Raw genomic sequence first — 13,764 nt, forward strand, 5'->3', positions numbered from 1 at the left:
TATAGATTATATGATCTTCTGGAGACTTTGTGTAAATTACATTTAGTTTTGTCCTTTTACAGCCAGAAGAGGAAGAAATGTACAGTAATGTCAAGACGATGACTTCAGGCCAGGTAACTGTCAACTACTGAACAGTCATTTGTATTTGATTATGCAAATATGTAAAAATAATCACTTCATCATGTTTTATTTAGAACTGAAGAACTGCACATAATAAAACTGTGTCTTTCTGTGTGTGTGTGTCTCTCCCTCCATACCCAGAGGTCATATGCTGAAAGTGATGTGGATGGGATGTAACACTCTGTGGTCACCAGAACAAACAGAGGAAAATGGGAGATCTAAGAGACGCTGTTCTGACATTGGTTCATTTTTTATTTCATGGTCATGGTTCTTTTCTTCCTCCAGTGAGGCGCTGTGCTTTCGGCTGTTGGTATTTGTTTGTGCAATCGATGCTATGATAGCGGTATCAAGAGTGTTAATTTGGAGTTGTATTATTATTCCCTCCACCTTTTGGTCCACTACTGGATATCTGCAAAAGAAGCACTGAGCAATTTATATGTGTTTGACAAGGGAATTTAAAGTGAATCTAAATGTATCTGGACGTCACTGTTTCCATTCAAACTGTTATCTCTTCAGCAAACATCGTTTTTCAGACATATTTAATATAAAAAATATTGTAGAGTATATAGAATAAATATTGTATAAGTAGAGCATTCACCTGCAGATAAAATGTTTAAGAACTAATATTTTTATAAATTACATTGTTGTGAACCTTTTGGCACTCATTTAGCTTACCCTGTTTACACCATATGTGGTAGACAGGGCTTAAAGTACTCCGGCGTGGTGCCGGATTTCCGGCGTATGACTATTTTATGTTATATTTTTTATAAAAAGAAAGTCCACATGGGATTTGTTTTTGACGTGGTTTAACTAATCATCTTCAGCGAAGCAAAGGAGTAGTTCCACCTACCAATGGTATGAGGCCAACCAACAAGTGCTAGCCAATCAGAGGCAGAGCTAAAACAGCATGCGAGCGTCAGACACTGCGTAGCATCGCGTAACATCGGACACTCACTGTCCACACTGTATCCGTCAAATTTACACTTCCATTACGTCAAACCATATTGTCATCAGCTGTGCGCTGGAGACCGGAGGGGTGTACAATAAAGCAAGATTAGAAGGTAAGCCTGTTGAGGTTGCTGAGTTTTCCTGAATGTCTGTGAGTGTATTCAATGGCATCAATGTCATGTGAAATGCTTCACTTTGTAAAGAAAGCTAACAAGTTCTGTTGAGCAAGGAAGTAAAAGAATATCAAGAATAATTTTGTCAGCGCGAGCGACAGGACTAAAAATAGAAACAGGACGTCAGGATCAAAACGGCGCACCGCGCTGCGCAGAGCTGCGTCGCTCGCGGGCAGCTGTCTCTTTCAAATCAGCATGCCAGCTATTTAAACACACATGGCCTTGCCCTGGAGTTTAGACAACGTCTATCTGAAAAGTAAAAAACAAAAAAAGCTATGTTTTCAGTGAATATTGATGAAGCTACTGTCACAGCCCGGCTCTTAGACTGCGACAAAAACGGGAGACACATGGGTATACTAATCAAAGAAGTAATTTATTTACAACATAAATAGTCAAAACCAACAAAAACATGTAGATATGAATAATCTGTGAAGTCAGTCACGTGGGGTGTGGATGGGTGTAAATGTGTTGCATGGATGTTGTGGTGTAAAAACAAAGGAGAACAAACAAAACAGTAACGCAGAGGTGTGTGGTGATAGGAGGTCTGCCCAGAGACTGGCTGCTGCTCTGGCTTAAATACATGAGGCACACCGGGCCCAGGTGTGTCCCATTCTCCTGATTAGCCTGCCACCAGGTCTGCAGTCCTGGAGACAGAGAGCAAAACAGCAGTAGAGCCTACCAAGTAGAGGGGCCGTGACACCCTTGCTTTTAGCCCTTAAAACAGGACATTCTGCTTTCCAGTGCCCATATTCCTTACAATAGTTACACATTCCATCAGACTGACCTCCTGGAAGTCTTTCTGACCTAGAGCCAGATCACCTGACCACTTTGCTGAATGAACTTTGACCCCAGCATCAAAAGCCTTGGACTCAAAGTCAACCTTATGCGTCAGGACATACTCGTCTGCAAGTGCAGCAGCCTCTGCAGCAGTTTTGACCTTGCGCTCATTTATACAGGTAGCAACATTGCTTGGCAGAGTATTTTTAAACTGTTCCAAAACTACACAAGTCATCAAATGTTTGTACCTCTAGAGCCATACACCTCCGATTAAACTGAGTTACTAACTCCCTAGCAAACTCCATATTAGTCTGCTGACTTGACTTTTCAGACATCCTGAAGCTTTGCCTGTAAGCCTCCGGCACAAACTCATATGCCTTCAACGCAGCATTTTTAACCAAAGAATAACTTTGGCTTTCACTCACAGGACCAAACGCAAATTGCCCGCCACATCAAACCGTGGTGACAACTCAGGAGATACGGATGAAACATTAAACATAGAGTCCGCTGTGACCCTACCATCACGAATCAGACTTAGTTTATACTGCTCCAACTGGAGTGTTTTAAATGGTAAATGGTAAATGGACTGTACTTATAAAGCTGCTTTTACATAACATGTCACATTCACACATTCACACACTGATGGCAGAGGCTGCTACGTAAAGTGCCCAACTGTCAATCAGATATCACAGTCATACCCGTTGGCTATGCCACCGGGAGCAACTTGGGGTTCAGTGTCTTGCCCAAGGACGCTTGGACATGTAGCCTGAGGGAGCTGGGGATCGAACCTCCGTCCTTATGATTGAAAGACGACCGACTCTACCACTGAGCCACAGCCCTACTGAGCCGTGACACTACTAATCTCAACATGGACAAAATCATCGCTAGGATCAGTTGCAGGACTTTGTTTACAACCTAAAAAGAATGAGACAATAAGTGAGAGTGGCCATCATTAGGTTATCAGTTCTTTAAAAACATAAATGTTACTGTATTTACTTTTTAGCGTATTTTATTATCTTTCTTTCAATTCAGTTTTAGAAGGGAGCACTTCATAAGTTTTATTGTGGATGAATTCATGAAGGTGAGAAAATAGCTGTCATTCTGAAACCATCTTTCACTCCTCGATGTGGTTTGCCTCTTCATCACAGGCTGAAGAGGAAGTAACACAGGGCTGTTTCACACATGAGACAAACTTTAGACAAGATAAACTGCAGCGCTATCAAGAGAAAAGCGTGTCAGTATTGTCCCTCTGCAAAACAGCACTGCCATTAGATATTATTTATATTATTGTTTTATCAAATGAATCCACGTGTTCAGCAAGTGAGCGTAGCCCATCACAAAGCAATATGTACATGTACATCTACATATATTACAAGTAGTCTACATGTAATAAATGTGATCTCCTTCTCTGATGAAAAGTTTACCAAGGCGCGCACATCCAGGCGATAAAGTCCACGTGCTGGGCAGAGAAGGCACATAGACATACACTGCTCATGCTCCCAAGTAGTTTTTTTTTCTTGTTTAACTACCACATTACTACCATATGCTCTCTCATGCTTTCATTCTAAGGTTTTACAGGCCTGCAGACTAAACTGCAGCTCTAAAAGCAACTTAAAGATAAAGAAATAACAAGGGAGACAATTAAGACCAACATTGTTATTAGGATTTTCATCTTTCTCCTTAATATGGAAATAATAATAAATATTGGTAGAACTTCAGCTCAACAGGAAGAATGCAGGGGGAGGAGAAGTGTTAACAATGACGTATTAAACATTCTACGGGTGTTAAAAACTAAAATTACTCAGGTAATATGAGGAAGCATAAAGTCATTCTCACATTCTCATCAACATGGCCGCTCATCTCAGCGCTCTTCTCATCCTTACTGGACTCACAGGTCGGTCACCGGGATTATTTTATCATTTATATTTTCTGGTGATGTCAGAAGATGATGTAAATATAATTTAAACTTTTATCTCAATTGATTGAATATTTTCGTGGGTCTTGTTGCAGGAATTCACAGCCTAACTACAGTCAGTAAAGTGTCAGTGAAGAGAGGAGGCTCCGTCTCTGTCCCGTGTCTCTATGAGTCTCAGTACACAGCTCATGTGAAATACTTGTGTGAAGGACAGAAATGGCGTTCCTGTTTGTACGCAGTTACAACTAAAACAGCAAGTCTTTCAAGAAGTTATTTAATCTCTGATGACACACAGCAGAGAATCTTCACTGTGACCATCAGTGACCTGTCTGTTAAAAGGTCTTATTACTGGTGTGCTGTGGAGATATATGGGACAGACATCCGGACGTTATTTCAGCTGTCAGTCACCACAGGTAAGAAGCCTTAGAAGGGACTTTTTAACCTGTTTTACATATTTTGGTGTATAAAATATTTATTAAAAATATTATTTGGATTGCTCCAGTAAATTGCTTCAGCTGGCAGCCATAAGACGGAAACAGTAACAATGCTTGTTTTTGCCACTCACAGGCTCAGACTGTAATTAAAATTGGCTGACAACATAAAGAGAGGATCGCTACAGAAAGAGCTGTAAGCTACATTGCTATCTTCTGAGCCACCCGATCCCTTTGACAAAGACAGTAACTTTACCTCACAGAACACAGGAGTTCCTGGTCTCCTGCTGCCTCAATCAGGTAGTTTGTTTGAGTTATGTGTTGGATTCAAACCTTTAAAACACCAAAGTCACACAACGATACAAATTAAGTAACTAGTTGATGCAGCAGTGGATCAGCAACTCCTGTGTTCTTTGGAGTTAAATTACTGGTTTTGTTAATGAAGTCTGGTGGCTTTGAAGTGGGCGATATATCAGTTGTTTCTGTTTTTATAAAAGTATATTTCTATGTAAAAACAAGGTGTTCCTCTGTTGTAAACCTAAATGTTGTCAGACACTTAGAATAACTATTTGATCCCATTCGTACTCTGATTGGGTTCACTTGCCCCTCAGGCTTACGCTGCAGCCATAACAGCTGGTTTCCTGCTGCCTGCTGAAGCACTCTACAGGAGCAATTATAGAATATTCCTCTTTAAAACACCATGACTAACTTTTCAATTCCATAATGGGAAATATTAACAATATGGAGGAAAAACAGTTTTACAGTTTTCAGAGCAAAACAATTTAATATTTTAATATCACAATAGCATCATCAGTCAATAATATTAGATTTAAATGTGAATAATGTCATTAATTTACCACATGTAACCTTTGCAGAAAGTACTGATGCCCACAACATAGTAGAAAATGCTGTTTGTTGTCCCTCAAGGTCAGCCCTGGCTCTCTGTGGATCGTCAGGAGGTTACAGGATTTATTGGAGAAGATGTTACCATCCATTGTCACTATAGTGTTGGTGGAGAAAGTCGGTGGTGCAGGCTGGGAGGGTCCTGTGTGAAGGAGCCGTCTGGATCAATAGAAGGAACAACAGTGACCATTAATGCAAAAGTCGCCTTCGTTTTCTCTGTGACTCTGAGTGGACTGAGGACACAGAACAGCGGCTGGTACTTCTGTGATAAAGGAGGCCTACAGATGCCAGTGCATGTAACTGTTAAAAAGAGACCCAGAACCAGTAAGTACCATAATACTGACCGACAGTACAGACGAGTACAAGATGTTCAAATGTGAAGTTATTGGTCTTTGCAACATGCAGTCAGTTAATTAACATACCTGGCATGTCTAAAATGTGATATTGAACATATCAGTATGATGTTTACTGACAACCGATTACAATTTAATTAAGCAGACGCTTCTGTCCAAAGGGACGTACATCTGAGAGTTAATACAACACAAGCAACGATCAAGACAAGAGGGAAGATAAGTGTCAACAAACAGCTTCAAGTGCGATCGGACACTGGTGCCGACAGGCAGTGTACAGGGTGTTTAGTTTTTTTTTGTTTTTTATTCATCATCAGCAACAACATCAACAAGGTCAATATTGCCATCATCATTATCATGAATATCCTAATCAACATCAACAACATCATCAATAGCTTCAATATCATTAAAGATATAATCTCAAAGTTCTCAGTTTCGTTCTCTTTGGCGGCACCTTGTGGCGATAAAAAGCTATTGCTGGCACAAAACTCCCAGATAACCACACGTCCACGGTTGGCTCCCTTTGTTACCGTTGAAACTTTTTTTTCCTCGCTGACGGTCGCTTTCCTTTTTAGGCGGTTTGCCTTCATCTGAGCGGCAAATTTTTTTGCTTCTTTGGATTTTCACTTCTTGTTGAAGTTGTATCTGTAGTCATCGACCTTTTCTTTGTTTGTTCAGCCGTAGTAGATTACTGTTAGACCAACTCTGGCAGACCAACCACTGCTGCGTGATGGAAACCGCGTCACTAACTGGGCGCAGGATCTGATTTTGTCCACGAATGTCACCACAGACACCCAGTCTGTAATAATACTATATACTGCAAATGCAAAGGCTTTCATCAGCGGACCATTGGCTCAATCATTATTGTGTTACCTCATTCGGCAATAGATAGAGACTTAACAGACATTTATTTAAATGACAATCTTCAATTATATCTGTAAGTGCAGAGGTGTTCATGAAGGAGCAACATGTTTAATTTGTTTTTCATTTCAGGTTTGTCTTTTGATAGATGGTTCGAAGCTTTTGGTGCTTAGTTTAAAAACCCAGTTATAGTGATTACGGCGTTACAATTGTAATGTAGAAGTGATATTTTAATTGATTATTGTGGTATGATTCTGTTAATCATTGTGTTGTTCCCATAGCAACACTTGCACCAAACACCGTTTCAAACACCTTTTCAACCACTCCTGTGTTTCACACGACTGTCTTGGCGTATGAAGAACACACCACAGTTCAGGCTGGATCCCACAGGTCAGTCGCCTCACTGTGCTATGGCTAACTTATAGACAGAAAATCAAACGTCATTGGAAGGGCATCTGAATGTATATATTTTGACCAATGTGACTTATATGAAATGTGGTCAATTCTTTTTGTCACTAATAAAATATATATATTTTCTCCTCTGTGTTGGTGTGTTTGAAACTGTTGCTGCAGTGCTCCCATTCACCCGCTGACTCTCATCATCCCTCTGAGTCTGTCGATCCTCATTATGATGGCGGCCTTGATCATCTGGTTTATTCTGACGAGAAACAGTAAGAATATTCAGAAGTTTTGTAGTTGAATATTTTTACTTATGTACAGCTTTAAGAGTCAGTAACAGGAGTTTTTACTGTTTCTCTTCTAGAGCAGACAAACGAAGAACCGTCAGCGGTGAGATATAATGATCATTTCTTTTTTCTCTCTCTTTTTTGTTTTTAACAAATAATGCTACTGAGCTGCCATCATGATTATTTCTGTTTACACTGGAGTACTGGGCATGCATCAGGAAGGTTAGCAGAACAATAAATGATGTGCAGATGCTCTTTCATAAATGACTATTATGAGCACAAAATGAGCTGCCCTTTTTCAAATTATTTTTAATACCTGTAATTTAAACTTTTTAATCTGAGGAAGATTTTTTACCTCAAATGCCCAACCAATATATCCACCTGTTTTTCAAAAATGTAGAAATACATACAAATTTTCACAGTTGCATCTTGCAGCAGGACTATACTGTTTATTTTCACTCCTCTCATGTTTTTTTTCCGCTGCTTTACAGGCTGAAGATGAAGTAACTTACAGTGCTGTTAGGCATGCGAGACACACTTTCAACAAGGTAACAGTTATATCAAGATAAATGTGTCAGTCTGTTCTGTCCCTCTGCAGAACACTGTGCCTTTACAGAAGGATATCTAATATCTCTGTTGTATCTAAATGACCCACATACCTGCAGATGCTGATGATTAACAATTATGAGCAGAAAAAGATTTTTAAAAACACAATTATTTTTAATAAATGTAATTGACACTTTTGACCTGAGGCAGAACGATGGCTCGGTGGTGGTCACAACCACAATGTCCACCTGTTTTTGAAAATGCAGAAATACACACATCATACAGCAGGACTATACTGTTTATTTTCACTCCTGTGATGTTTGTTTCGCTGCTTTACAGGCTGAAGATGAAGTAACCTACAGTGCTGTTAGGCATGCGAGACACACTTTTAACAAGGTAACTAAACAGTTATGTAAATGATAATGTTGTGAGCAGGTTACAGCAGAATGGAACCCAGACAGGGTGAGCAGGACTCCGATGTGAAGCTCACTATACATTGTCTGTATGTATGTATACATTATTGCACAGCTATGGACTTATGAAAATCAAAATATTGATTAGGAAATGATTTTAATTATTTAGAAATGATTATATTTCTGTTTTAAAATAGTCTGTTACACTCACAGTGAGAGCTGTGTCCATAGCAACTAACTCTGTAGCCTTCTTACAATGAGCTAAGCTAGCTGTTTTTACTCACATTAAATGGAAACATTCCCACTGACGGTGAAGTAAGACACGGTGAACGGGACCGCAGGAGTCAGCGTCTTGTCTTTTTTCTTTTCTCCCCTCTGTAAACAGACCGTCGTCATATTTACCGGATTCTTCTTTCAGCGGATTGATATGATTACAGTTAGCCCTCCTGATTGTGTGATTAGACCCACATATCTGCAGATTATCTTTCTTAATTAATAATTATGAGCAGAAAAAGATTTTTAAAAATAATAATAATAATTCACAGCTGCCCTTTCTCAAATTAAATACATGTAATGGACACCTTTTGACTGTTTATTTCCACTCCTCTGATGTTTTACAGGCTGAAGATGAAGTAACTTACAGTGCTGTTAGGCAAGCGAGAAACACTTCCAACAAGGTAACTAAACACAGTTATATCAAGATAAATGTGTCAGTCTGTTCTGTCCCTCTGCAGAACACTGTGCCTTTACAGAAGGATATCTAATATCTCTGTTGTATCTAAATGACCCACATACCTGCAGATGCTGATGATTAACAATTATGAGCAGAAAAAGATTTTTAAAAACACAATTATTTTTAATAAATGTAATTGACACTTTTGACCTGAGGCAGAACGATGGCTCGGTGGTGGTCACAACCACAATGTCCACCTGTTTTTGAAAATGCAGAAATACACACATCATACAGCAGGACTATACTGTTTATTTTCACTCCTGTGATGTTTGTTTCGCTGCTTTACAGGCTGAAGATGAAGTAACCTACAGTGCTGTTAGGCATGCGAGACACACTTTTAACAAGGTAACTAAACACAGTTATATCAAGATAAATGTGTCAGTCTGTTCTGTCCCTCTGCAGAACACTGTGCCTTTACAGAAGGATATCTAATATCTCTGTTGAATTTCAATTATAAACAGAAAATAATTTTAAAATACAAAATAAAGAATTCACGGTTGCCCTTTTTACTTATTATTTTTTAATACATGTAATTTACACTTTTTGACCCTCAGGAAGAACTTTTGGTCAGTGACGGTTAAAGGTTCAAACAATATATCCACCTCTTTTTGGAAAATGCAGATATCCATGCAAATTTTAACAGTTGCATTTTAAGAAAACACTTTATTATTGCTGCTATTTTGCAGCAGGATTCTATTGTTCATTTTCACTCCTCTCATGTCTGTTTTATTGCCTTCAAGGCTGATGATGAAGTAACTTACAGTGCTGTTAGGCATGCGAGACACACTTTCAACAAGGTAACAGTTATATCAAGATAAATGTGTCAGTCTGTTCTGTCCCTCTGCAGAACACTGTGCCTTTACAGAAGGATATCTAATATCTCTGTTGTATCTAAATGACCCACATACCTGCAGATGCTGATGATTAACAATTATGAGCAGAAAAAGATTTTTAAAAACACAATTATTTTTAATAAATGTAATTGACACTTTTGACCTGAGGCAGAACGATGGCTCGGTGGTGGTCACAACCACAATATCCACCTGTTTTTGAAAATGCAGAAATACACACATCATACAGCAGGACTATACTGTTTATTTTCACTCCTGTGATGTTTTACAGGCTGAAGATGATGTAACTTACAGTGCTGTTAGGCAAGCGAGACACACTTTCAACAAGGTAACTAAACACAGTTATATCAAGATATGTGTCAGTCTGTTCTGTCCCCACATATACATAAATATTGTAACAACTTTTTTTTGTTCAACAGAATCAAGCAGAAGATGGGGATGTTACATACAGCACATTAGCTGTGCATTAAACATCACTGTTTGTATTTGGTATGTCTACATGTGAGAAAAAAACGTGATGGATTGAATGTAAATGTTGAGACTTTCTGCTGCATGACTTTGTTATCTGTTCATCTTACTTTGTCATCTTTTTTTTTTTATTTGTGGATTAACATGACAAACAAGATAGTGACATTGTACAGAAAACACCAAAGAAATAAAATAAAATAAACCAATAGTATAGAGAAGTTACCACAGTGTAAGTGTTGATATCATTACAGTCTGGGAGTAGAAATTAGACTCAGGTGTGTGTGTGTGTGTGTGTGTGTGTGTGTGTGTGTACACTCAAAAGTTATCTTATTCACCAAAGTACACACAAACTACCCAAAATCAAACAACCTATAGTTCCAAATCACAAAAACAACACTGACAACCTATAGGCTTAATTACTTACAGCACATTATACCCATTTAAAGTGTCTCCCTGTAGTGCTTTCAACATTGTCTTACATACAGCAAACTCTGGACATGTGGTACCAACACGCCAGAGACAAATCTCCACTGATTACACAGTTAAAATGACAAACTCACAAAGGGAAAACAGTGGGCAAAAGCACTACCCAAACTTACCAGGAACACTTCAGCAAAAAGGACAAACTGGACGAGCCCCCATTTGTTACAGCCGGGCTCTTAGACTGCGACAAAAACGGGAGACACATGGGTATACTAATCAAAGAAGTAATTTATTTACAACATAAATAGTCAAAACCAACAAAAACATGTAGATATGAATAATCTGTAAAGTCAGTCACGTGGGGTGTGGATGGGTGTAAATGTGTTGCATGGATGTTGTGGTGTGAAAACAAAGAAGAACAAACAAAACAGTAACGCAGAGGTGTGTGGTGATAGGAGGTCTGCCCAGAGACTGGCTGCTGCTCTGGCTTAAATACATGAGGCACACCGGGCCCAGGTGTGTCCCATTCTCCTGATTAGCCTGCCACCAGGTCTGCAGTCCTGGAGACAGAGAGCAAAACAGCAGTAGAGCCTACCAAGTAGAGGGGCCGTGACACCCTTGCTTTTAGCCCTTAAAACAGGACATTCTGCTTTCCAGTGCCCATATTCCTTACAATAGTTACACATTCCATCAGACTGACCTCCTGGAAGTCTTTCTGACCTACAGCCAGATCACCTGACCACTTTGCTGAATGAACCTTGACCCCAGCATCAAAAGCCTTGGACTCAAAGTCAACCTTATGCGTCAGGACATACTCGTCTGCAAGTGCAGCAGCCTCTGCAGCAGTTTTGACCTTGCGCTCATTTATACAGGTAGCAACATTGCTTGGCAGAGTATTTTTAAACTGTTCCAAAACTACAAGACTACACAAGTCATCAAATGTTTGTACCTCTAGAGCCATACACCTCCCATTAAACTGAGTTACTAACTCCCTAGCAAACTCCATATTAGTCTGCTGACTTGACTGTTCAGACATCCTGAAGCTTTGCCTGTAAGCCTCCGGCACAAACTCATATGCCTTCAACACAGCATTTTTAACCAAAGAATAACTTTGGCTTTCACTCACAGGAAGGGACCAGTAAGCTTTTTGAGCCTTGCCAGTTAACACACGTTGTAATAAGAGAGGACACTCAGAATCAGGCCACTTTCTACTGTCAGCTACACGCTCAAACGATGAAAAGAAAGTGTCCGGATCATTCTCACAGAACTTTGGGACCAAACGCAAATTGCTCGCCACATCAAACCATGGTGACAACTCAGGAGATACAGATGAAACATTAAACATAGAGTCCGCTGTGACCCTACCATCACGAATCAGACTTAGTTTATACTGCTCCAACTCGAGTGTTTTAAATGGTAAATGGTAAATGGACTGTACTTATAAAGCTGCTTTTACATTACATGTCACATTCACCCAGTCACACACTGATGTCAGAGGCTGCTAGGTAAAGTGCCCAACTGTCAATCAGATATCACAGTCATACCCGTTGGCTATGCCACCCAAGGACACTTGGACATGTAGCCTGAGGGAGCTGGGGATCGAACCTCCGTCCTTATGATTGAAAGACGACCGACTCTACCACTGAGCCACAGCCCTACTGAGCTGTGACACTACTAATCTCAACATGGACAAAATCATCGCTAGGATCAGTTGCAGGACTTTGTTTACAACCTAAAAAGAATGAGACAATAAGTGAGAGTGGCCGTCATTAGGTTATCAGTTCTTTAAAAACATAAATGTTACTGTATTTACTTTTTAGCGTATTTTATTATCTTTCTTTCAATTCAGTTTTAGAAGGGAGCACTTCATAAGTTTTATTGTGGATGAATTCATGAAGGTGAGAAAATAGCTGTCATTCTGAAACCATCTTTCACTCCTCGATGTGGTTTGCCTCTTCATCACAGGCTGAAGAGGAAGTAACACAGGGCTGTTTCACACATGAGACAAACTTTAGACAAGATAAACTGCAGCGCTATCAAGAGAAAAGCGTGTCAGTATTGTCCCTCTGCAAAACAGCACTGCCATTAGATATTATTTATATTATTGTTTTATCAAATGAATCCACGTGTTCAGCAAGTGAGCGTAGCCCATCACAAAGCAATATGTACATGTACATTTACATATATTACAAGTAGTCTACATGTAATAAATGTGATCTCCTTCTCTGATGAAAAGTTTACCAAGGCGCGCACATCCAGGCGATAAAGTCCACGTGCTGGGCAGAGAAGGCACATAGACATACACTGATCATGCTCCCAAGTAGTTTTTTTTTCTTGTTTAACTACCACATTACTACCATATGCTCTCTCATGCTTTCATTCTAAGGTTTTACAGACCTGCAGACTAAACTGCAGCTCTAAAAGCAACTTAAAGATAAAGAAATAACAAGGGAGACAATTAAGACCAACATTGTTATTAGGATTTTCATCTTTCTCCCTAATATGGAAATAATAATAAATATTGGTAGAACTTCAGCTCAACAGGAAGAATGCAGGGGGAGGAGAAGTGTTAACAATGACGTATTAAACATTCTATGGGTGTTAAAAACTAAAACTACTCAGGTAATATGAGGAAGCATAAAGTCATTCTCACATTCTCATCAACATGGCCGCTCATCTCAGCGCTCTTCTCATCCTTACTGGACTCACAGGTCGGTCACCGGGATTATTTTATCATTTATATTTTCTGGTGATGTCAGAAGATGATGTGACTATAATTTAAACTTTTATCTCAATTGATTGAATATTTTCGTGGGTCTTGTTGCAGGAATTCACAGCCTAACTACAGTCAGTAAAGTGTCAGTGAAGAGAGGAGGCTCCGTCTCTGTCCCGTGTCTCTATGGGTCTCAGTACACAGCTCATGTGAAATACTTGTGTGAAGGACAGAAATGGGATTCCTGTTTGCACGTAGTTAAAACTAAAACAGCAAGTCTTTCAAGAAGGTATTTAATCTCTGATGACACACAGCAGAGAATCTTCACTGTGACCATCAGTGACCTGTCTGTTAAAAGGTCTTATTACTGGTGTGCTGTGGAGAGAAATGGGACAGACATCGGGACGTTATTTCAGCTGTCAGTCACCACAGGTAAGAAGCCTAAGAAGGGAC

At 39.5% G+C, this 13,764-nt stretch overlaps 1 protein-coding gene across 1 annotated transcript; it reads left to right on the forward strand.

Moving 5' to 3' along the window:
* Window positions 1-3,866: 3,866 nt before the first annotated feature.
* On the forward strand, window positions 3,867-6,896 carry LOC138593618 (polymeric immunoglobulin receptor-like). The gene is made up of 5 exons (XM_069664689.1): window positions 3,867-3,912; window positions 4,029-4,123; window positions 4,229-4,346; window positions 5,292-5,591; window positions 6,760-6,896. Exons 1-5 carry the CDS (start codon window positions 3,867-3,869, stop codon window positions 6,894-6,896), a joined length of 696 nt encoding a protein of 231 aa, XP_069520790.1.
* Window positions 6,897-13,764: the final 6,868 nt, after the last annotated feature.

This window comes from Semicossyphus pulcher, unplaced genomic scaffold (assembly GCF_022749685.1).
Source record: "Semicossyphus pulcher isolate SPU_LCO1_2020_fin unplaced genomic scaffold, fSemPul1.0.p SCAF_16, whole genome shotgun sequence".
Classification (NCBI taxonomy): Eukaryota; Metazoa; Chordata; class Actinopteri; order Labriformes; family Labridae; genus Semicossyphus; species Semicossyphus pulcher.